The sequence below is a fragment of the Cheilinus undulatus genome, linkage group 17, assembly GCF_018320785.1.
Source record: "Cheilinus undulatus linkage group 17, ASM1832078v1, whole genome shotgun sequence".
NCBI lineage: Eukaryota > Metazoa > Chordata > Actinopteri > Labriformes > Labridae > Cheilinus > Cheilinus undulatus.
Genome location: NC_054881.1, coordinates 6,803,100 through 6,829,162, shown reverse-complemented (window position 1 = coordinate 6,829,162; position 26,063 = coordinate 6,803,100). Strand labels below are relative to the sequence as shown.

Below are 26,063 nucleotides of genomic sequence, written 5' to 3'. Positions count from 1 at the left end.
GATATTTATTAGAAAAATGCCTTGCATACAAAACATACAGTAATCGTATGAGCATTACGCTGTGTAATCGATTCATTAAAAGAAAGACATCATTAATGTTTCACAGACCACTTTTCATCACCTGACCAGCTCCCAGGAGCACCTGCTGTGTATGTTGACAGCTCGCGGCGCATGCGCACTAGCTCTCCTACGCCTGAACCTGCTCTGAAACTTTTTCATCTTGCAGGAATGGCGTTGCAAGAAAAAAAGGTATAAAGAGGAGAAAAGGCGCAAACATGAACTTTTAACCATGTACACAAGTATTTATTAACCCTTTTAAATACTTGGAGCCAATTTGAGACTTTATTTAACCTTTACATCCCTCGAATTGTTTTGTTGTTGGCTCACATCTTCTCATACAGGTGAGTGGCATCCCATTATAGCAGCTAGCTAGCGTAAGCTAACGGTTGAACGGGCAGGTGTTTTTCTCCTAAAGTACTCCAAAAGTGAAATTATTCAATTAAGTAAAAGTAAGAAGTAGGGTAAGAGTTTTGCCATAGTATTTTTTTTCAGTTATAATTTATCTTGTATTGTCTCTGTTCGACCGCAAGGCGTCAGGATTACCTTCCTGCTGATAAAATGACACTTTATGGCTATTTTTTTGCTCTCAAGTTTTATATAACTGCATGTTTTGCAATTTTTCGGAAGTGTATGCCTTTTCTGATAGATATTGGGTTGATTTGGGAGTCAAAAATGTAGTATTTCGTCGTTAAATTGCATTAAACAAGTCAAATAGTAACGATGACGTCCAGTACCAGGTGCTCTGGTTTAAGTAGCGACCGTGTTAACTGGTGGCTTTCAGCCGAATGCTGTTGCTGTTGTCGTGATTATACCTGACATCGAAACCGGTGATTGTCCCAACGAATTCTTTTTTATTTAGTTCTTTTTTTTTAATTATGCCGAAAAATTCTCAACAGGTAATTAAAAGATTAAGAGGTATTCGTCAGGTCATTCACCGTTTTAAACATCTGTTGTAATTACGACAAACACAGCGGCGACTTACCAGTTAACACGGTTGCACATTCAACCGATACACCTGTGAAATAAGTTGGGAGGATTGGAAGAATCGAAAATACTTGCCCTATAGCACAAAACAACTTTTGAATAGTTTGTATTTTGACTCCCCAACACAAGTAACCTACAAAAACCTCAAACTACGTTTTTTAAACCATTAAAGGCAAGATTAACCATACAACACTATTATTTCCACCATATTTAAAGTAGGTCACTGATGATCAGGTGATGATAACCTCTCAAATATTTTTCTAGTCAAATTCTGCAAGTGAGATGGAACCAAATTTACATACATGAGTCATTTTAAGGCAGACAGATATAAAGTAGGCTCAGTTTAGTCTTTGAGCCCTCAGTAGCTTTGTAACAAATGATAACCATATTATCTGCACATAACACACCTAAAAACAGATATTTACAAAGTGTTTTTACTGACAATTAAATGGCAAAGGCAGGGACTAAGGAGTCTAGTAAAATATGTATGACATAGTCAGGCCAAACAGACATTTGTCCATGAAATTAAACAAAAAGTCAAAAGCAAATGCAAAGTATAATAAATCCTGATAGAATAAATAACAGTGATTCAACTGGCAGATCTCAAACAAGAAAACTGAATAACAAAGGAATACAAATAAGTTCATTAAAACAGTATATGATGATAAAAAAGATTAGAAAACAACATATCAGAGAAAATAAATGCAATAAATTAATAAGATATAGACATGAATAATGAAACAAAGTATTAAAATATGTGAAGAAATTGGAAACAGAACGTGACTCGGAGCAGACAGAGAGATTAAAAAATTAAAACATCTCATTAGGGCAAGTCTGTAAATATATTAAGAAATGATTTAAATCAACCAGTTCTGCATGTCTTCTCTCTTCATGTAGGTTGTTTCAAAGCCAAGAGTCCTTGACTGCAAAAGAATGGTCACCATTTGATTTGAGCCTCAACTTCAAAAGAAGAGAAGGGCCTCAACAAAGGATTTAAGGTTTCAAGATCAGTCACGAGGTGAGTGATGTGATGGCTTCTTTCTGTTAGAGTCAGAAAATAAGCTTTCCTTTTGTTGTTGGGAGTAATGTAAGTGAAAGGACAACGTTTTATCATATCCAAAGGTGGATGCTAAGATACACTCACATAAAGGAACAGACACTGAACTCATTACCACAAGCTGTATTTTATGTGAAGTTTATTAAAGAGAAATATAGACAGACAGTATCCTACCCTAGATGAGGATTCTCTCTCATTGCTGAGCGATTTAGATCAGACTATTTAGCATGTGTTAGATTTCACCCACTTTCAAAATACATCTGGTGGCCATCAAAAGGTCGCCAGGTCTTATGTCTCTTTGAAGCAGCATAATTTACGGGGGGGGGGGGGTCACCAAAAGTGGAGAATGACCAGTGGTAATATGTCTAAGTTAGAACATTTCCTTTAAAGCTCAACATTAATGAAGTGATGCATGATGATATGCAATCACAATTTAATATATATACAATAGATGCCTTCAAAATGTAAAAAATGCATCCTATCAGTAAGTATTTGAGACCTCACATATATGAAAATTCAAGCTCAACCTCCAAATGGCATTTTATTATTATTTTTTTGATTTTAATAATAGTAATTACATCACAAATGCAAACCATTTAGCTGAGCCAAGTTTTTAAGGCTGTTAAGGTGAATAAAGGGCTTTGCACACTAGGGCGAGGCAAAAAAAAAAAAAAAGCTAGAAAATTGTGAATAATACAGTGGCAAATTTCAACATGTATATTTACAGCAGCATTGCTTTTTCAGAAATATTTCCATTCTTAAAAAACTGTTGCGCCCTGGAATTCTGCTGTGTTGATTGTACTGTTCACTGGTAAACCAAGAGGTGGTCAGAAAGAAGATTTCAATCAAGTTTTTGTCTCTTTTACCATCCACGTGCAACTGCCCTGTCCGTGCCATTTAATTTGTGTGATGCTAAGCGCTGTTTCCTCTCTTCAGCCTGGTTGGCCATGGAGGAGCTACAACGTTCTTTATTCATGATTGATTGACCCAGAGCAGCTGTTACGTGTTTGTCTGAGGTAAAAGTAGACTTCGTTATCAAATGTGTCATTGGAGTAAAGTCCTGTTTGGTGTGTAAACAACTCCAGCTGTGCATAATTTGGATCATTCATTTTATCTGACATACAGTTGCAAGAAAAATTATGTGAACCCTTTGGGATTTCTTGGATTTCTGAATAAATTGGTCATAAAATGTGTTCTGATCTTCATCTAATTCACAACAATAGACAAACAGTCTGCTTAAACTAATACCGCACAAAAAATGATATGTTTTCATGCTTTTACTGAACAAAACATGTAAACATTCACAGTGCAGAGTGGTAAAGTATGGTAAAGGGTTCACATACTTTTTCTTGCAGCTGTATGTTGGGCTGCCTGTTGCCTGTTATATCTTTTGTTAGGCTTATTTGTTTCACAATTAGGACAAAAACAACCTAGCAACAGCTAGAACCAAACAATTAATTGCAAAGGAAAACTTGACATTATACTGATAAGTGCTATGGATGCTCCTGTGTTAGGTGTGCCTCAAAACTTGGCAACTTTTAAGTGTTTTGATCAAGTGAAAATTTTGTAATGCATGCTTAGTGGATCTGAAACTTTTGAAAAAAATCATCCATTGTCCAGAAAAATAAAGCAACAATTTTGCACAGTGAACCTCCATTGCAGGTGTGAATGTTTGCATTGACTGGCTGCAGGTTTGAAAAAATTAAATACGTGTGAATTAGTTGCATGAAAACATGTCTGTTGTGCAAGGCCTTAAACTGGACTTTTTAAATGCTTGCAAACATGTTAGTCAGAGGGCAATATGTCCAAATTGTATCTCTCAAAGTTGGACTAACTTACCTAGATGATGCAGTTGAGGGTTGATTTACTGTTGCATGTAAACGCCTCAATTAGACCCAAACTGGACGAGGGTTCTGCACATACTTTGCAGTTTTCAGGTTTCTACCCAAAAGCCAAGCATTGCTGAAGTTCTATCATCATCTGCCTTCAGATTTCGCCATAAGTTACAGAGGTAGCAGGCATCAAATTAGTACCAATAATAAAGGAGAGTGCATAGGCCTACTGTAAGGTGTAAAGTTTGTCTATGTTTTTACAGTTTGGCATACAACTATTCAACTTCTTTCAACTTGTTTGCAAAGTTAAGCAGAAAAGGGTTTAGTAGAATCTAGCTGAAGGGGCAGGGCTCACCACCCAGTGTAGTGGAGTCTGATGGAGTTGTATCAAGCTTAATCGTGCATTCAAATCCATTGAGTGATTGAATGTGGAGGCACAGGCTGCTTTGTGTCTTGAGAATTTGCTCTCTCTTCATTTGCTTTGTTTGGATGTAGATCATCTTACAAGGCTAAAGCATCCATAAATCTGTGTTTTAAAAGCTCTTTAGTTTCTTTCCCTCTCTGACATTTTTATTTCTTTCTCTCAGATTCTTTTTAGCAGCAAACTTGTTTCTGCTTCCCATCAAAAAGTTTTCCCCTGTCACTCTGTATAATTCATCTAAGAGTCACAGAAATAGTTCTTTGGGTCACTGTGGCTGAATCTTAAGTAAACTTGCCAAACTTTTGGATTTACTGCCTGAGGCCTGGTGTCATGTTCAGATGAGAAATGACTTTGATGCCAGTTTGGAGACTGCCTGGATGACTATAAACTCTCACTTCTATGAATAATCTTGCATATGTTAGATATGTTTGATTAATAATGTACAGTGTGGCAGACTGAAAAACAACTGGGTCTGACCGCTTAGCTTACTCTATTTCTAGATGGACAGACAGCCTTAATACCTTCTGATTTTTAGTGTTATTTAGTAACAAATTAATCAGTGCATTATCTCTCTTTGTAAAATGTGACACTGAGAAGTAGCATGAAACATAAAAATTAGACTGTCTTCTCTGCTTGTTGTATAAGGAACCTGGGGTAAATCAGAGGTTTTAAAATGGACCTAACAATGGGAAAAGTTGCTTGTTATGGATTGATAGTAAATAAGGTTAATGTGGGATTTCACAGGATTCAGATAATGATAAAGGTACTTCTACTAAAAGCAACAGTGGTCCTCAATCTAAAGTCTGGACAAGCAGGGTCAGACAATGCTAATGTATGATCCGTTTCCACAAAGTGGTCCGGTTTGGTTCAGTAAAATTTTATCATAGTTTAGCACATTAAACTCCAATCTTGCCCATGTTTCCTCAGCTGATGTCCGATCGGTCTTGCTTGTTGTGACGGGAAATCCGTAGAGCTGGCTCCCAAACAGCTTTTCATTTGGTTCCAGTTTAGCTTTTTAAATGTGGATTAGATAATGAGAAAGGATTGAGGAAAGGAAACTGGCACTCAAACAGGAGCTAGCTACCGTGGCTCACATTGAAGTGTCGTTCCATAGAACAGGCTTGTTCGTGATCAGTGCATCAATAGTCGGGCTCTCACCCTGAAAAGGTTTATTTGGTTGATAATGCATCACTGATTCATTTTAAAGTATGTTTGTGACAAAATGAGGATTTTTTAATATATTAAAAGGGTTGCTTAGCCTCTTTACTCAGAACAAGACCAGTCAAGACTAGATGCAAAAGAGGTCTAAAATACTGAGTAATTAGCAAAATTGATCACCTCCACGCCAGATCTGTTAAACTGTGGTAAAAAAGCACTTTTTTGTAAAGTGTAGGGATCAGACTCGCTGTGTGTAGAAATCTTCTTATGATAGGGTCTATTAAGAGCTGTAAGTGCTATCTTTTCTCCGTTGTCTTTCATTCCTAATGGTTGTCACCTGCTTCCTGCACCCCATCAGGCATTCGGGATCATGTGATTGCAAATGACCTTAACTTGCTGCTCTGTCTTCCACTACATATCCTAACCTTCTGCTTCCATCAAGCAAGAAAGCTGGCTGGCCAGATTGGCTAACTTTGGGCAAGCTTTTGATCCATGCGTCCTACAGAATGCAAAAGCTGCAACAAAGATGACAAAGCCCAAACATTGAAAGTAGCACTGTGATTGGTCAGTTTACTAGAGTGCACACCAATCGCAGAGCTGGAAGGAAATCATTATAGGAATAGGTTCTTTGTTTACATTGCGTTTAACAGGGTATCCACGGGGTCTTAAAAAGTCTTAAAACGTCTAAAATCCAATAATTTGAATTTAAGGCCATAAAATGTCTCTTAAAATCTCATAAAATGTCTTAAATATGATTTTTAAAGGTCTTAAATGTATTATTATAACAGAGTTGCGGACAGAATTGGCGGAATTGGCCAGTAAAACGGAATTTACAATTTAACACAGAAATTGAATGAATTTGACTGAAATGCTAGGGTTAGGGTTCACCCTACCCTAACCCTAAACATCAGTTAGGATGTGATTAGACACATGAATGTGTCTTGAAATGTTGGAAATATCTGACGGTTACACTGGCTATAATTATTTTATAGTCCGATGAGGTTCATTTGGTCCACTAGTAACTTATTCTGCTTAATTCTTTTAACAGACCAGAGTGTTTTCTTTTTTACCTGACAGTTTCGACTGCTCACTTGCAGTCTTCCTCAGAGTGGTCACGTGATGTTTCTGTGACGTGTCTCGTCAGGTAAGAAAAGTAAGCACTCTGGTCTGTTAAAAGAATTAAGCAGTATAATTATTTTATATCAGGGTTATCCAAACAACAGCTCCTGGGCCAACTGTGGCCCTTATTCAATACATTTAAGGTTATTTCTATTTGATTAGTGAACATTTGATTCAATTACATAAACAGGACATTTTTTTCTCTGGTAAAATTAGATTAGATTAGATTAGATTAGATTAGATTAGATTAGATTAGATTAGATTGTCCCCAAGGGGAAATTCATTTTCACAGCACTGTACATATTCAGACAACAAACACAGACAGCAACAAATCACACCACAAAGGTTAAACAACAGAATTCCAAAAAAACATTAAAATGGAAAAAAGGGAATTTGGCGAAAAATTAAACAGACTTCATAGGGCCCTACACATACTTTGCAAGTAATTCTGGGTGTCTGATTTCCCTTCATGTCTTTTTTACTTTCTTGCCAGTATGGATGTGAAATGGGTCTTAAATTGTATTTATTATGGTCTTAAAAAAGTCTTAAAAAGTCTTAAATTTGACTTGTTGAAACCTGCAGAGACCCTGGTTTAAGAACACAGTGAAACTTTGCAGCTTTCCTTTCAGAGCAGCCTTTTGTTAATACAAAAGAAACTGGTAGATGTGTAAGATTATGCTGCCCAGTGACAGCAGAGTTGGAAAAATCTGATTGGTTCTACTTCACTTTACCCTTCTATATGCAAACACAATAAAAAAATACATCTTTTAGGGTTTTATTTTCTTAGAATCATATTTTTTAGATGTTGACAGAAATTAAACGTTAAATATTGAACAAATAAATAAAACTTCTAAAAAATATAAAGATTAAGATTTAAATATGTACAAGCTCAAACACAAGTTGGTGTGCAATTATTGTATGGTTACAAGGTGTGTAAAGGGTGCCAGAATGCTCAATCAACTCAATCAAAATTTAATAAAATGCAATGATTATGGCACAGTGCTTCCTCACATGCTTCCCTCTATGCTTCCTTCCTTACCAAGATGCATCCTTACAGGGCGAAGCATGAAGTTAAAGTTGAACCAACAGACCTGCCTCAGCTGATGTTGCATATTCTTTTTTAATTCTCATTCCTTTGAAAGTGTGAGATCAACATAAAGGGCCTTTTGTACGAGGAGCCTGTACTGAGATAATGAATCCAGGTTGGGAGTTTATCTTTTCTGTCACCTCCCCTCAGTAGTGGCCCAACAGGCTCAATCCCCATGATGCAATATTGTTTTATACATAAACATTTTCCATACTTTGATAGCATGTTTTTCGCAAAACCCACTCTATAAAAGGGAAAAAAAGTTTTGCAAGAAACTTGCATACTCAGAGATTTTGTGCATTCTTTGCTAAAATAAAACTCCTCATAAGCTCCACATGCAGAAAAAAGAAGATGCTTACTGATGAGAAAGTGATACGGCATTGCAATGTGGTGAGTCACTCTTGTGCACCGGTGCTTAGCCTTTCTCTCACTGTACTTTTGCAGAACTAACTATAATATGTCATGGCCTGGTATTGCATTTCCTCTATGTAAGCAGCATGGTAACGTTAGCTGTTATTGACTTCTGGACTCTGGCTCGGAGAGAGAATGAAGGAGTGATGCTGCAGGATGATACGAGTACGGAAAAGCATATGCGCAAAGATGTGCAGCCGTATTTACACTCTAATTTTCTTTAATTTGCAGACACATTCAAAGATTCAACTGGATGTTGAGGAATTTACTCACTACTGAAACTTTGTGAATCATATCAATGGCTCAAGGCAGCTACATCCTAAGAAATGTGCCAGGTAACTTACTTTTCAAACTATTTCTAAGTGCTGTTTTTTGTTAGATTTGAATATGTAACTTGTCCAGCATATTGTGTAACGCAACAAAACATTGTCAGAATTTTGTGTTTGTGTTTTTATCGGAGCTTAAGCCTAAATTACTAAAAGAAAATAGTTATGACATCAGAATTACTATTAAATTACTTAAGTATTAGTAATTAAACTTGGTATTTGAAAAAGATTTCTATTACTGTTGTTGTTCTCTAACCCGCTCAAATACTCAGAGGATTTCTGTGGTTGGAAGAACCTGCCAAGACCATGGTCAGGCATTTAGAGGGAAAGTTGCTGGGTAATTATAGAGTGGGTTCAGTCTATGTAGAGAGACATACCATTTGGAGAGAAGTGACTACCGAGAACAGACTGGTACATCCTCCTCTGTCCCTCCTCTTCTTGTGGGAGTTTATAGTCTAAAGATTTTAAGCTGACAGAAGGAAAGGTCCAGAATTGAACTGAAACGTTTGCAGATGAGTGTATATCACTAAGGTAAGGAAAGATAAAGTTAACTCTGAGGGTAAAAAGTATGGCATAGAGACTGTTTTTGTTAAACAGGTTGTTCTTGTTTGATATTCATCATCATAAAGTTTCAGCACTGTGCTGTTTCATATTTTTAGTACTTTTAAAATGTATAGTTTTAGACTGAAACTCAGTGTGTATCTTATTCAGTGAAAGAGAAATTTGAAAAAATTCCTTTCTAGTGCATGTTTAAGATGTAACATTTTGCAGCCAAGTGTTTGGACTTTTCATGATTATTTCTGCAAGCATTGTAATAAACTATGTCTATACAATTATTGGTCAAACAGGGCAAAGCAGTGAAGACTGTATTCCAAACTACCTAGGGGTTGACTGCAGTTATCCATCGGAAGAGGACTACTTAAAGTGTGTGGACAGTTTCCAAAACAGCACCACCATTAAGCGTCTAAGCCTCAAGAGGAGGCCCAGAGTGGCCGTCAATAATGCGGAAAAAACACAGAGTGGCATCTCCTCTAATCAGTGGCATTCTGCAGAATCCTTGTCATCATCTAGCAGTGATGATACACGACTGTTGGGAATGTCTGCTACGACCAGAGGTCGACCTCCTCTTCCACCACCACATGGTTCCTCCATGGATTACAAACCCTCGAGGAATGAAGGACAATCCTCCCTGACACTCACTGATGTAAAGCCTCAGCCTGCCGCAAGATCTCTTAATTTGCAAAGGCAAAGCCCTGTAATGGAAAACACCATCATGGAGACCCATAATCCCTTGGACAAGGAAGTGGCAAACCAGTCTCCTCCACAGCCATACCCCCGAAGAAGACTTGCCAGCTTTGGAGGGGTAAGCTCGCCTGGGTCACTTTCCCCCTTCACTGGCCTGGGTGCATATAATCAGAACAACAATGGGAACAAGCCTGCTAGCACAGGAAGTGATATGCACATCCATCTGAGCTCGTCCTTGGCTGGTAGAGGAAGCACAGGATGCCTCAGGCTAAGCCCACAGAGCTCAGGAAGAAGCACTCCAGTCACAAGTCTTGGTAGTCAAGCACACCTGCAACATGTCCGTGACCAGATGGTGGTAGCTCTGCAGAGGCTGAAGGAGCTGGAGGAGCAGGTGAAACTCATTCCTATTCTGCAGGTTAAAATATCAGTCCTTCAAGAAGAAAAGAGGCAGCTGGTCTCTCAGCTGAAGAACCTTGGTGACAACGATGAGGAATTAACTGAAGACATCTGGAAGAAAGTCTATAGCATAGAAATGTCTGATATTGACAGCAAGTTGAACACTGAGGAAAAGTTGGAGGGAATAGCAAAAAGTGTCTGCACAGACCTCAGGGAGTTCAGGCAACTGACCAAAGAGATGAAGGCGTTAGAAACAACCATCAAGGGTGGAAAGCTGCAAGGACAGCATGGAATAGGCCATATTCCTGCACAAGACAAGACTACCAAGTCAGTCGCAGTTGGAACTGATAAAGACATGGAAACTACTTTGTCAGGGGCAACAAAGGAGAACAAGTATGCACACACAGATCAGGTGGAGATGAGGTCCATAGGAACCCAAGTTTCTGAAGCTAATCTTGGTGTTAACACGGAACGGGAAGCCGAGCTTGACACCCAACAGCTAATCATCAGTGCCTTGAAGGAGAGAATACATCACTTAGAAGCAGAGCTTGAAGAATCAGCTCTCCAGACAGAGATGAGCCGCTTGAAACTTGAGATTCAGGCTGCAGGAGCTAGGAACAGAGTTGATAGAGCTTCGCTTGCCAGGCCATCCACTGTAAGCACAGGCATTGAAGCAAGGCCCCACACTACCAGCCAAGGAGTAGGTAACCACATAGAGCTGAGAGATGCCAGCACAGGGGAGGCAAGAGAGCTGAAGAGTGTCGGAGTATCCACCAGTAGTCCTGCGATGAGGAATGTTGGTGCAGGACCAGATGTACCCATGAGCCACTGGGAGATCAGAGAGCGAGTTGAGACTATGGAAAAAGGCACTGGGATCCAGGTTTTTACAAAGACACAAGGAGTTGGTGTGGAGATAAAGTTCTGTGATGCAGAAACCAACACTGAGGTGTCAGTAGACAATCTTCAGTCCGAGAAAAGAAAGATAAAGCATCGTTCAGTTGCTTGTGGGGACTGTTCAGTTGATGTGATCATCTGTGAAGCAAAGAAAGTGGTTTCCCAAGGTGTCGCCACGGATAAAATCCGAGGAGTGGATCTAGGAATAATGGCATCACCTCAGACAACTTCTCAGCGTACCAACACTGTGTCCAGTTCAGTATCTCGCTTTACTAACACGAGACATGCCTTCAACGCAGACTCAAGCACTAATACCGTCCTGAGTACCCAAGACAAGCACACCAACACCACTCAGACTGTTACTAGGACAGTTTCAGTCGGCAGCAGGGTCAAAGATATCAAAAACAAACCAGACACACGCTCAATAGGTGTAGGAACTGGAAATCTACTAGATGGTGCCTTCAAGCTAATACCAGGTGGAGTAACTAAGGTTACCAAAGACACTGGTGTTGGATTGACCAACATTTACGATAATTTCCTTGTTGGGCTGAAAACACGAAATATGGCGTCTGGACCATCCCATCTACCTGACCCCATTAAGACAAGGAGTGTAGGTGTAGGGGAAGGGAGGATTCGAGAGTTTTCTGTCTCACCAAGTAAACTTAGCCAGCAGTCTTCTCAGTCCAAGTGGGAACCAGAGCTTAACCATTACATAGAGAAGATGCACTGGCTTCTCAGGGAGCATGGAGACCTCCTCACTGAAGACTACACTCCACAGGCTGAAGCGTTTGCCCAGACACAAATTAGCCAAGGAAATGCCACGTCCAAGCAATCTTGTGTCAACAAACCCACAGCACAAGGAGGTCCAGAAGTCCACACTTCAGATGCTCAGCCATCAGGTAAAAATGTAGAGATTTAATTAGCACTGAAAGCGCACAGTGGTTCAGAAATGCTAAGAGGTAAAAGAAATCATAAAAATTCTTCAACAAGTAGAAACAGCTCTTGGATCTGTTTTTTCTAAATTAATAGAAGTTATAGGAGTTTAGTTACTTCATTGTCTGATCCTTAAAAGAAAGAGGAAAAAGTGTTTGTAAGTGGACCAAAACTGTTTTGTCCTATCCTTTTTTTAGGAGGATGTTGTTATCCTCAAGTTGTCAACAAGAGTCACCAAGGACTAAAATTACCTAAATGCTGAATAAGACTGAACACAGCTCTTAATCCAAAGAGTTCCCAGCAAATGTTACATTTTCAAGCACCTCTAATTTAGTGTTGTCAAAATTGTTGATACTTCAAAACCAAATGAATATATCCTCTGTTACTTCCAGTAAAGTTCCTAAGCTTTAAAAACAAAATCTATTTCATAAAACAGGTGTAAGAAGGAAGGAGGAAGTAATCCACAAGGACTGTATATTTATGCAATTTAGTTGATGTGCAGGTGTTTGCCTACACTTTATTATTACCATCTGTTTTTTTTTTATTAGGGCTGTCAAAATATTTATATTTTTAATCATGATTAATCTCAGAAATTCTGTTGTTTATTGTGATTAATCACATCCTTTTATTAAATTTAAAATTATTCTATTTTGCATTTAAAACCGTTATTGTGTCTTTCTGGTTGTTCCTACTGTAAAACTAAGAGTAATTAACATACTGTTGGGATACAGACCTGCCAACCGGAGAAAAAGGAACTTGTTACAGATTGTGAAAAACAAGGAGACAGTAAAAGGGGAAAAGTTTGACAGCAGAAGGTACAGATGACTTTTCCACCGAGCTGTCTTTGAGTTTTTAAAATGGAAATGAGACATAAAGGAGCAGTGGTGGACTTTTTGGTGTGTTGATAAAGACAATTAAGCATGCAATCAATGTTTATTTAAAAGATATTTCACTAATTGCAAGTCTTGGTTAATTGCAATTAATGTGATTAATCTTGACAGCCCTTTTTCATGTTATATTTGCTACTTCGGAACAAAAAGAAAGCTATATGTAGTTGGTTCCTAGGATTTCTTTTCCTCTTGCCATAGTAAAAAACAGTTGTCTATTTTTTGTTTCTACCAATGTCATCTCTCAGTTTAAAACTGTACTACAGCGGCAACACTATGCCAGTAATCAGTCAAACATGAAGAAACACAAGTTTGAGTACTTAAACTTTGCAGTGCCCAGTGCAGTCAGCAGGAATCGTTTTTAAAATTTCATTTTAAAACCTCAAAAAGACATTAAGGTTTCCCTTTTCCCCCGTGCTGCTGAGATTTCAAACATATTAAAACAACACAGTAGAAATCAGTTAAAATGGTTACAGTCGGAAGCAAGGTGGCTAGAAATCAAAGCCCTTAACTCTGCAAGAGAGAGAAGAACTTCAATCTCATGAGTTTATTGGGCACTTCATGAGTTTGGTGCATTAAAGGGAAATGCAGTTTTACCAAGTTAAGCACAGCCTCAAGGGACTTTCAGAAGGAGCAAATCTGTAGAACAACTCAAATAGATCCTTGGTTCCCAACCTGGGGTCGGGGACACCCTTAGGGGGGCACAAGAGATCTCAGAGGGGGTGCGAGGCTCCATCTTTCCTGAGCTTGTTAAATTAGATTTGCGCATATTAACAGATATCATGGTATAACAATTATGAATTCATACAATGATTGCTGGGTTAAATAATTTGTGTTTAGGGCTACTTTCTTTGGATTTATTCAAAAAATAATTAAAATTTGTGTTGATTTTGGCCATAAAGTACCACTTTTTTTTTCGTATTGGTCCTCGGACGGCTCTAGTTTTCTTAAATACAAGTAGGGGGGCCTCAAAGGAAAAAAGGTTGGGAACCACTGATCTAGATGCCAAGTTTGAGATGTAATGTGGTATTTTCCAGTAAGTATCAAACTATTTGTAAGCTTGCAAACAGTACCCACTCACAGATTTCTCTGTGGTGCCATTAGTGGTTAAAAAAAAGAACTCTGTTAGGTGACTTAAAAATGTAGGGATATTTCTATGATGTATTTGGTATCTTAGTTATCATACCATAACTTGTCAGAGCTCTCCTAATAACCTGTTTTCTATCATAGTTAGCAGAGACCTTCCCTCTCAACGTACAGTGGAGTCCTCTGAGTGCGAGAAAGCAAACAAAGAAATCTGCCAACGTGATGGAGTCGAGGTGAAGAAAATGATACAGATGTTAGAACAGCAGGCATCCTCCGCTCTGCAAGGTAACATTCCTGTATCTGTGTATGTAAGAATAATGGGAAAGAATAATGTCTGACGGTTTAAAAATACTCCACTTCCAGGCTACTCCCTAGCCCCATTTTAGCTTGTGTGAGGTTCAGAGGAAGTGGCTGCCTTCAGCTTGGCAAGTTCACTTTTGTTAGGGATACACTTGCAATGTTTGGAATGAATTCTGGGTTTGGAAGGCGCTTCGTACCACATACCAGTTTGTGGCTGAGGGTCTAAAATTGAACGGATGTGTAGGAGGAGCTGGTGTCAGAAAGAGCTTTCTCTCTTGGAATGAGGCCTTCAGATTTTTAAAGAAGGCTGGGAATCACAGGGTAACAACCCATACAATACATGGTATGCAGCCCATAATAACAATGATATGATTCAGCAAATATTTTTCTATATTCACATTTTGTTCCACCCATATTTGCAAGTACCTGCAGAGTTTAATAGAACTATCCTCACCACATCCTATCCAGACTGACCAGGAAAACTGTGGATGACACAATGCCTAATTTATAGTAGATGCATTTTCTGCATTGTTGTACCTAGAAAGGTCAGCTCATACTGGTGTGCTGCGACCTGTAAGGAAGAAATCAAATGGGGACCAAGGCTGCAGCAGCAACAGGAAGAACATGAAGTTAATTGGGGTGACCACAGGGTAATTATCCAATGTTAAACCAATATCTAAAAGACAGCATAGATTTTAAATCTTGACATTTTCCAGTGTATTTACTCTCCTTTACTGGCCTTATAGATTGGACCCTGCCTCATCTTATGAGCTCTCTGCAAGCGAGAAAGCTAGCTCGGAGGAAGCTGAAAGGAGAGGACACAAAAAATTAAAGGAAACCTCTCAAGATGGAACACATTTAAGAAAGGGGAAAAGTGGTACCAGCAGGGGATCGAAAGGGTCTACAAGACTGCAAATACAACAGAGGTAATGGAAAGGCCTTTTTTACACGTACACTCTTGAAAATTTCTAGGAAACGAAAAAGGAAACAAGACATGAGGTTAAACATGACATAGCACAAGGTCTGTGCCATGGAACATTTTCATATCATGATGGCAATGGAAATGCAGTTAATTGGTCAGCCCTACTTGCATCAAGAATACGGTATGAAGCAGCCTTAATACATGAAAGATGGTGCAGGTTGCAAGATTAAAAAGGCATCAACCTCTTGCAATGACTTTTTTATCATTGCCCTTTTTTAAATCTTTAAAATCAGCTTTTTACAGCTTGCAGAAATATCTTCAGTGTGCTAGTTATGTTATGGATAAAGGCTGCATGTTGGCTTCGCACATGCAGCTTTTGTGAAAAATTTAAAGGGATTATCTAATTAGAATATATCATTACAATGTGACATCTAAAAATATGTCACATTCACCTGACAAGTCCAGATGAGCATCTTACTTTAATATTTCAAAAGTAAAAAAGAAGGCTTTAGCTGCCTGTAACAAGTAAAAGTGCCTGCTACTGCAATATTGAAGATGTAATGTCTAAATAAGACATAACATCTTATTTTGTGTCAGGGACACTGGATGCCAGTTTCAGCTAGGGATGCTGGAGAAGTCATTATGTAACAGGAATAATAATGACATAATAGGAATATGCCTTGTAAATTCATGCCCACTTCCCCTTCATACTGTCTCTTGTCAGCAACAGCATTACTCAGACATGATGCTTTTAAGATTAAAATAGTCGTGATGTTATAACCATTCAAGGTAAATTTATCACTAGATTCCTGAGTGTGAAATGACAATGACCATTTTTAAGACATTAGCTATTTTGTTATATGCTTAATTTTGAAAAAAGATATTGTTTATTGGCAATCTTCAGCATTACCCACAATCCTAGAGTGACACAGTGAAATTTCTGATTGGTTTAGCTCGCCTTTACCAGCAAAACTTCCGCGTCTGCTGTGACGAGTGCATTTAACTATTGTTTTTTTAACAGAAGTCGATTCACATAGGGAAAGAAGATACTTAATCAGCTGGTATATTTTTTATTTTGTTTTAAGAAAAAAAGTGTATTCTTACTCTTACTAAATTACCCACAATGCCAGAGTAACACAGTGACATCTCTGATTGGTGGCGCTGCATATTTCCAGTGTCAGCTGCTTCTAGTAAAGTTATCGTAATGGAGAGTGTGGGTGGTACATTTTGAGCTGACAGATGGCACCACATACATCATCTGAAACTGGATCAGCCAGTAGATATTTAAAAAGAAATCCAGCTTCAATCACATGCATACTCAAAGCATGTTGTAGCTTTTTGGACAACATTGTTCTGTTAACAGGGATTACAAACTGCAGTGTTGTTCACACACTTCATGGGAAAACTAAGTACCAATGAAACAGTTGATTAATTTTTGTATTCTTGTTGCTCCATGTAAGTGAGCAGTTGCATTTTCTCCTCTCTATGGAGCACAGTATCACAGTTTGCACGCAGAAGGGGCCTGGCTGGCTGTCCCACTTTTTAACAGCCTTTCTCCCTCACTGGCTCACTCCCTCACTTCATCTATTTTATGGCTTGGGTCTCTGGCTTCATCCTTTTCCTTGCGCCTTAGATCTACCCACCAGAGACTCATGGCAAGACTGAAGGAATCGAAGCAGAGTATTGAAGACAAAAGAGTGATTTTTAATGGTCCGTAAGATGTCTGTCGCTCTGCAGCGTGACTGATCATCAATCAGCTGTCAGGAGGCGTAAACAGCCGATTGTGTCAGCGTACATTTATGCTGTATTTATTCAAATGAAGTATCCACACACTGTTTGGTCTCAGTGTGGGATCACAAACACCTGGAAATGAAGAGAAACCTGCAGTCTTGTGAAACATACAGACTCTTTTTATGAAATGCTTCATTATGACATTTTTTATCAGCCTGATTATTCAATGTGAAGGCTAATGATCAAACCTGACAATCAGAGTGATATAAACTTTACTGAACCCATGATGGATGTAAATCATCTGATTCTTTTGATTTTAGTAACTTAGACATGTTTTAAATTTGATGGTGAATCAGAAAACAAATCAAATATTAAACAACATAATGATTCACTCTTATATATGCAGTTTAATTTCTTTTTAAATCCCACACCATCAGTTATGGAGTCTTTTAAAACTGCTGATCTTTATATTCTCAGAGTCCATTGTGTCGGTTTATCATCTCTTTATCATCAAGCTCAGTTTCTCCTCTATTATTTATTTATGCTGGTGTTGTCTGTCTTCAGACCAGCTAAGGGTCTTTGGGCTGGTCTTTAAGATGGCGGGCCAGAACTCGACCAAAGACTGAGGACTGACGAAATATACGACTTGGGATACAGCCACTGTGTCCAAAGGATACATTTCAAGAAAACATTTGTACACTTTTGGTAAATCTGCCAAATATGGTAAATAAATGAAGTGAGAACACCCTGCTAGGTGGTGCATCTCCATGAGAAATGGATTTGTGCAGTAGGTCTGCACAGTCAGAGGTAGTTCTGAAGTTATTACAATAAAAAGTGTACTAAAACTTGAATAATCCAGGGTAGCATCTAGTCATGCTGCTCTGTGTGGCAGGCTAATTCAAAGTCTTGGATTAAGTAGGAAAGACCTTGAGACCACTAAACGATGAAAAGCCATGACCTGCTATAAGTTATACCACTCTGCAAGAGGTAAAAGTACTTCATATCCCATATAACAGGGTAAACATAGTATTTGAGCTGATGGTTTTAATTGTGCCTGATTTTAGGAGATGCCCTTAGCATCCCTGAGTCCTTGATGCATATTTTATCTCTGATTTTGTGCTTGTAAAATCATGAAATTAAATGTTAATCTGAATTTGTCAGGTGAATCTAGCTTATTCAGTCTATAGAGATATTTTGAGTTTGGAGTTTGGCATCTTCACTTGATATTTGTTTTTGTGTAGATTTGAATAATTATATGAGGCATGTGTCAGTCCTGAAATTCTCTGTGTGAGTTTAGCATTTTAGGGTCTAGTCCATGTCTGATTTGCATTTTTTTAACCAGTAACATTTTAATCCTTTCAGGTCCAAGTTGAGTGAAAAGATGTTTTTTGCTTGTCAAGCCTTAAAAAAGCACCTGAGTGGTGAGACGACTCTATCCAGCACAGAATTGGTATGTTTTGGTTCACCATACTCAGTGAGAGAGCAATTCAGGGTCACTGTGTCTGCTTGTGTGTCTTTGTGTGTGTGTGTGCACATAATAGTATGTCAGTGGATGGGTGTGGAGAGATGGGTGTGCTCAAGCATGTTATTTAGACAGAAATGACTTGGCGTTGGATACGTTAAGCGCTGGAATGTGTTAGCTCTGTAATTTTCTCTCATTTTGTTTTGTCTTAAACTTGAAAACAATAGTTTATGTAAGCAGAAGAGGCTCCTCTATTCTCCGATAAGTTGGTAAACAGAGAGGCAAGAAAGTGCATTTTAAAGTCAACTCCAACATGATGTCTGAAATGCTAACAAAGCCTTTACTTTTATGGATTTATTGAAGATAGATTTCTAAGCTGCTTCCATAATGATGTTGTGAACATTATAAAAGCAGGCTGTTTTTTTGTTTTTCTCTCGTCTACGTTCTTTTATTCACATCCCTATAATTACAAAATGCTCCTCACTGTTTCAAAGCAGTAGTCTAAATCGCTCTGGCAGCTTTTAAAGCTTTTACTTGGATGTGTAAAAAGACATTGATGTTTTATCTCTCTGTACAAATACCTATGTTTTTCTTCTCTTTATCTCTCGCAGCATGATTGTCTACAAACCCTGCAGCAGGATTGGTTCTCAGTGTCCAGTCACAAATCGGCTGCTCCTGACACTGTGGAGGATTACTTATCTACATTTCGGGTCATTGCACCCTCAGTATTGCAGCATATATGTAACATGGCTGACGGCAATGGCAACACAGCTCTGCACTACAGTGTGTCCCACTCCAACTTTGGTGTCGTCAAGAAATTGCTTGATGCAGGTACAGTAACACAAGAAGTCTACGCCCAAAGATGGCAGTTGCCATATTGGTAAATCTGTGTATAATTCTTATAAATCTAGAAACAAGCAAAGAGGTTGAGCTGAGATGAGCCTGAAGCCCTCTGAAAAACATCCACAACACCCAAACTATCAGGCAACCCAGCCACATCCCTAATAATGCAGATTTATGGAGCACTGTAGCCTTTGTAAAAATCAAAACATATAGTATATTTTAAAAGACACTCCTGTAGTTAAAACTAATGTCGAGGTGAGCAGTAAAAACTAGAATCTCTTTGAGATCAGGCTGAAAATATCTATATTTCAGCTGTAAATATTCATATTTTAAAGGGGACATATTTTACCCCTTAAAGACAGGTTTGTATTGGTCCCCAAAACATGCCTGTGAAGTTTGTTGCTGAAAAAAAAACACTATTGGATTTTAGCATGTCTGAAAAACTCTTAATGAACTGTTTCTGTGTCTGTGGCTTTAAATCTTAATGAGCTGTCTGACTCCGCCCCTCTCAAGAAATGGATGTGGCTTAATGGATGTGTCTCTCCTATCTGAGAGGAAGATCAAGAGAGGAGGGCGGAACTTTCTGCCAAGCAGGGAGGGCCAATCAAACCTGGGGTCGGGGCTAACTCCCCACATGACATCATGAGGGGAAAATCTGAGAATGGCTTGTTGCAGTACACATTTTCTGAAAGATGGAGAAGGGGGAGGGGGGTGATGTGTTTTTCTGGTACTTGAGGGGATTGTGGACAGGCCAGGGGCACATGTTTTTGTTAGAAAAGCCTGAAAAAGTGATTTTTGCATTAAATGTCCCCTTTAATGTAGGAATTAATGGGTATTCTACACTTTGGTGCTGGTCTAAAGTGGACATTTGAGGAACTACAGGGACATAAGATTCCCCATTTACTTCCATTCTAACCAAATTTTTTTGATCATTTTAAGTACGTGGAGCAAAGATATTTTTTTGCTTTTTAAGATTGTCGTGATGGTGGTTTTAAGTTCCGAGATTGGCATTTCATATTATTTTTTTCCACTTTATTTTTCAAGAGGACTGAAGCTTGTGAAATATATATGTTTTAAATTAGAATGTACATTTTTATTTATTTATTTTCATTTTTAGAAGTGGACTTTTTTGCTCAACAAGTGAGGGTTTTATTTAATTTTGTTTTAGTTCTTGTTTTGATACTCAAAAAAAAGAAACATGCATTCAGATCAATTCAGCTGTTCATTAAGGGCATTACCCAGACTCTGCAGCATACTGTGCTGCATTTATTATGTGGAAATTTAGCCATTTTAGGGTTTGAACATTAACACCGTCAATCATAGTTTGAAGAAAATTCTAATTCATGTTGATTTTATGGTATGTTTTCCATGGTGACATTTTTGTGACTCAGTAGTTCAAAAAGAACTCTTTGATACCAAAGCCTGAGTTTTATAGTAATGGCTTATATTTTTATAAATTCTAATAAGTGAAGTTAGTGAGGTGACTACATTAACTTGCCTTTTTATAATCTTTGTTTATTGGTGTAAATATATCATGATGCAAAATCTAAAATCCTTTTAAACAAGTTTTTTTGTACATTTTCTTGAAATTGTTTTTGATTCCCATTTTTTTCAGTGTGAAGTGACTTCTGTCACATGACACCAAAACCTTAAGTGAACATGTGTTTAGCTTTATTTACAGTCTTCTATGTCACAATGAAGATTGAGTCAAAGCGCTTCGACAAATCTCTGTTTAATATTAGGATTTTTCTATCACATCAGAGTGCCTTGGATTTTTGTCATTCTGCCTTTTTTTAAATGTAAACTTTGGTTGCAGATAAACTAGACAGTCATTTATTTATTTGCTGTCTTGACCTCTGTCCCCTCACTGCTAAAGAGCAGCTGATCCTTGTCATGCCTTTTTCATTAATTTTCTGACCCTGTGCTGCTTGTGTTTTCTGTATCTAAATTTACATTCGGATTATCTTTATTGTCCCACAAGGGGAAATTAGTTTTGCAGGAGGAGCATGCTGTAAAAATGATAGCTAACATGGCATGCCAACTCCCAGATATAAAGTATATACTGGGCAAACAAGTTTAATAAATGTAAAGCTTTCATTTAGTGAAACTTATCTGTGTCCTCTTGTAATGATCCTGATGGAAAACACATTACTGCAGCGTTAATTTCTATGAAGGAAAGTTTGGTTGCATATCAAAAGAAGCTTTACTCCATCTAGAAACTGGGCTTTATATCTGAGAATTATGAAACAACAAAAATGTGCCTATCCTGGTTGGAAAAAAATGAGTCAAGGTAGTTTAATTCTCAACAGGAATGAATAATAATTGATTAAAGCTTAAATAGATTTTTATTTCACTGCCGCATTGACGCTACAGAAATTCAAGGGCACTAAGGCCTTAAATGTCTTTTCATTTAGTAGCTTTTCAGAGTGATGGTGTCTAATTATGTACAGCTGTGCAACTGAATCTATCAATTTAACATTTTTACAGTTAATATTCTATATTGTATATACATAAATAAATATTCTTTAAAATCATAATACAGTCGATATTAGTGGAAGAAGTTTGCATGTGAAGTGTCAACAATAAATATAATCATGTTTCTTAAGTCTCTCTGCTTTCCCTGTCTTGACCACAGAGGTGTGTAACGTGAATCAGCAGAACAAAGCAGGATACACCCCCATCATGCTGGCTGCACTCGCAGCTGTAGAGAGCCCAGAGGATATGAGAGTGGTGGAGCAGCTCTTCAGTAAAGGAGATGTCAACGCAAAGGCGAGCCAGGTCGGTCTGCTCTCAGGTGATGGTGGTGGTCGGGATGTCTTTCTGCTCCCCTAAACTGTGTTCATATTCTGCTGTGGACACTGAAAGTTACTGTAAATTGTTGTTTTTTATTCTTTTATATCACTTAATATGAAGCTCACATCTGATGCTGAGTCGTAAAAGTTTTTTTTTTTTTTTTTTTTTATTGATTAGCGTCCATGGAGGTAAATAAATAACCTGCACAGTAAAAAAAAATCCATTGCAATGACAAGTGGATCCTCCAGAGTAAAACAGTGTTTTATTTTATAGTGAATGCTTATGCTTTAAGTGCATCAAGGTTGTACTTTTCAGTTCTTCAGTACTTTATATTACATTTTTTAAATAATATAACCTCTTTTAATTTAATGATCTGTAGTATCAAACATACCTGAACTCATGTGGTCATATTTCAAACCAAAGCTGCAGCAAGAAAGAATGAGAGAGAGTAGCAGTGGTGTAGTCTGCAGGAGTTTGCTGAAATTTTGGGTCATTTAAAACCAGAAATAACGCAGTATTGAGTGTCTAGGACTTCCCCTTTATTGCCCTGTTATCAAGGCAGGTATCAATATTGTTTGATTTTCCTGCTATCCTAAGAAATGTACAAATTCTCATACAAATAACTGCTGTGAAGTTTGATCTGTTTGGTTATCATCCCTATTTTTAAAATGTGCAGCCTCAGCACCATTCCAGTGATTTTCTGTACTTGACCCTCACCTTTTCGTCGTCCAGGCAGGTCAGACGGCTCTAATGTTGGCAGTGAGTCACGGCAGGATGGACATGGTGCAGGCGCTGCTCACACAGGGGGCAGAGGTGAATCTGCAGGATGACGAGGGCTCAACGGCGCTGATGTGTGCCAGCGAGCACGGTCACGCCGAGATGGTCAAACTCCTGCTGGCACAGCCGGACTGTGATGCCACCCTGACTGACAGTGTATGTGAGTCAATGTTGACACTTAGAGCAGACTGTGAGCCAAGTTGTGAAGCAGAAGTACTCCGACTTTGTCTCACAGATTGTTATTTAAATCAGGAGAAGTTAGCATGTGTTTATGAATAACCATTGCACGGTAGAACTTCGCATAATGTTTATGAGTTTGTGTGTTTACAGGATGAAAGCACAGCCCTGTCCATCGCTCTGGAGGCAGGTCATCATGACATTGCTGTGCTGCTTTATGCTCACACAAACTTCTCCAAAGGACAGACCGGGGTATGTGGGTCATTTTTTTTATTAACATGAGTGATGGTATACCAGTTGCAGTAATCAGTACATTACCCTTTTTATGTAAGTTTTGTTATTCATTACAGTAATGCATCTTCTTATTTCCTTTTGCTTGAGTTACTGCATCACTCTAGCACAGTACTACCATGTCAGCAAACTAGTAACCAGTAGTTTTGGCTTCACTGTGAGTAGGAGCCAAGTCCTGCTGGAAAAGGAAATCAGCATCTTCATAATGCTTCTCTTCAGATGAAATAAGGAAGAGCTCTAAAAGCTCCTGGTAGAATGCTGGGTTGACTCTGGATTTGTTGAAACACAGCAGACTAACTCCAGTAGATGACATGGCAGCCGTCTGCTGCTCACTGATCCAAAGACCTCTTTTAAAATGGAAGTGAATTTTGCAATTGATTTGGAAATCAAGGTACCATAATATGGAGGAGAGAGGCACAGAATTCAAGTCACTTGAGGTCCAAGAGTAAAGTTTCCCATTTCCACTAGTTCTGGGTGTCATGTTTTTTTAATTAATTTTTTATTCATGTTTCTTAGAAACAGACAGAAAGCAGAAAATGACACGGTCTAAAGCAGTGGTTCTCAAATGGTGTGGGAGCCAGGTTTTGGTGTGCTGGAGCAATTTCTACAGCCATACATACTTACTGCAACTATACAATAACTTAAGTTCCATCAGAGCTACTTTGTCAAGAAACACACATGATTTGCAGTCATAAATAGTTTTTTCTTTATTGGCAGTTGTAAATTTGCATTTATTGTTGTTATTAATATGTGGCTGTACTGGGAAGGAGGAGCTGGGGTGGAGGAGGGTGAGCAGTAAAGCATAGCGAGGTTAGAGCAGTTTAAATATGGCAGTGTGAGTGCAGTTACCCAATAGCATGCTTTAAGGTAATTCAGATGGCCGTCAGCTGACAAGGACTTGCGTGACATCAGCTAGTCTCAATAATATAGTAGTGGCCTGCCTGAACTAACGCTATACGCTCGATTTAACATGTTTTAAATAGGCAGCTTTGCATAGATATGGATTTGGTGTGCCTCGAAGTTTTGGCTTGATCTTAGGTGTGCTTTGGGCAAAAAGGTTGAAAACCACTGATCTAAGGTGCACAAATAGATTGGAAACATGTCCATGTAGTTGTTTAATGTAAACAGTTTGCAGGAGTTTAATTGTAATTGAAGGTAATTAATACGACATCCATTTCGTATCTGTGTAACATGAATTTATCTCATGAACTCTTGGCAGTGGAGAGAAAATAATAGTTGAACAAGCCTCACTGCAGCCTGATTGGGCGCAATAATCTTGACTTCCTTTGCGACAGCAGCAATAATGGGCAAACACAAAACAGTGTTGTGCTTGTACAGAGCTGAACATCTTTTCGTACTCGTGTTTTTAATAAACATGCTGTGATATCATTCAACAAATAAACCTAGTGGGATCATTGCTAGAATAATATGGCATCTCAATGAGAGATGGCAAGTTTTGAGATGGTGAGATGGAGTGATGTGAGTAAGCTGAGCCAAATGATCCAAATATCTACAAAGAGACAGAATCCCCATCACTAGGATTAAGACTAGCCAGACATTGGGCATGGAAACACAGGCAAGATCAAGGCGTATGATACCAAACCTTACCACACTGCAGTGAGCCAAACTGGACTGCTTTGTGGATTTAGAAACACAAATCTGAGTGTTTACTGTTCCCTTTTCAGTCATCAGTGTCCTCTGTTTTTGTGTTTTTGTCTTCACAGGCTGCCGCTCGCCACAGGTCCCTCTCCTCCTCTGGTGGTAAAAATAACTCTGAATGAGGTGATGTCCACAGCCTGAATGGATGCTTCATGAATAATATTTAAGAGGTGATTCATCATACGTGCCCCAGTCACAAAAGAAGGGTCCCAGAAGACTTAAATTTCAAACTTTTACCCAGACGACTAGTTATTCAGATAGCTGGCATTACAGTGAAGCACTTGCATAAGATTGTATAGACTGTGCATGTAATGGCATGCTCAATTTCTATGTTCATAAGCTATGTATGCTTTATCTCTTCTAATCATTTTAATTTTTTATTATTTATAAGTTGATAATAATAGCAAGAACAGATACAAAAAGTAAAAATTAGCTGAATCGTATGTGATTTAATATGAAAAAATAAACCTTAATCACTAAAGAAATATTATTGATTATTAAAAACAACATTTAAAATCTCAAATGACTGTTGCTTTCTTGCAATACTTTTAATTTAAAGGCACAGTATGTTGAATTATGTAAGTATGTAGAATCAAAAACTGAAAGATAAAAAAGTGTGAAATAATGCTGGAAGCTGCCGTTCTGTTGCTGTATCACATTTATGTTGTGCTCTTTATCTGCGATGGATCACAAATATTCTCTGCCACTGGCTGCATGATCTCTCGGACCTTCTGACCCATGAGGCAGTGTGGCCCTACTAGACATTTCCAAGTCAATATACTGCTCTGTGTGTGAGTTTCAAGCATGTAGGGTGCTAAGGATTCATTACAGGGCCCTGGAAGGGAAAGGGAGGGCAGCCATAGTCAAGCTTGATACATGTCGACTAGGGCTGAACAATTTGCAAAAATAATCTAATTGTAATTTTTTTGTCCTAATATTGCAATGGCGATTACATATGCGATTATTTTTAGGTTCCTAATCTTATGTATCGTTAAACAAATAATAATAATAATTGATCGTTCTATATTTTAGCCAACACAATATTAGATAAATTAAACTAGGGGTGAACGATTTTGAAAGAAACCTCTTATTGGAATTTTGGCTCACATAGAAATTTTAATATTAATTGCCATGTTAAAGGGGATGACTGTTTTTTATTTGTTCTCGTTTTGATCAAGAAAAAACATATACAGTGCTTAACAAATTTATTAG

At 38.2% G+C, this 26,063-nt stretch overlaps 1 protein-coding gene across 4 annotated transcripts; it reads left to right on the top strand.

Annotated features, from left to right (window-relative positions):
• The first annotated feature begins 191 nt into the window (after positions 1–191).
• LOC121524766 (KN motif and ankyrin repeat domain-containing protein 1-like) lies at positions 192–25,275 on the top strand. Of its 4 annotated transcripts, XM_041810256.1 has the most exons (14): positions 213–401; positions 1,942–2,062; positions 3,038–3,117; positions 8,361–8,464; positions 9,304–11,889; positions 14,041–14,181; positions 14,738–14,846; positions 14,943–15,122; positions 18,212–18,299; positions 18,923–19,142; positions 21,790–21,932; positions 22,680–22,880; positions 23,055–23,153; positions 24,917–25,275. In XM_041810256.1, exons 4-14 carry the CDS (start codon positions 8,428–8,430, stop codon positions 24,971–24,973), a joined length of 3,861 nt encoding a protein of 1,286 aa, XP_041666190.1. In that variant the 5' UTR covers positions 213–401; positions 1,942–2,062; positions 3,038–3,117; positions 8,361–8,427; the 3' UTR covers positions 24,974–25,275. The 4 variants fall into 4 exon arrangements, with proteins under 4 accessions (XP_041666189.1, XP_041666190.1, XP_041666188.1 ...); XM_041810255.1 differs by lacking the exon at positions 3,038–3,117 and having other exon boundaries at positions 192–249; XM_041810254.1 differs by lacking the exon at positions 3,038–3,117.
• Positions 25,276–26,063: the final 788 nt, after the last annotated feature.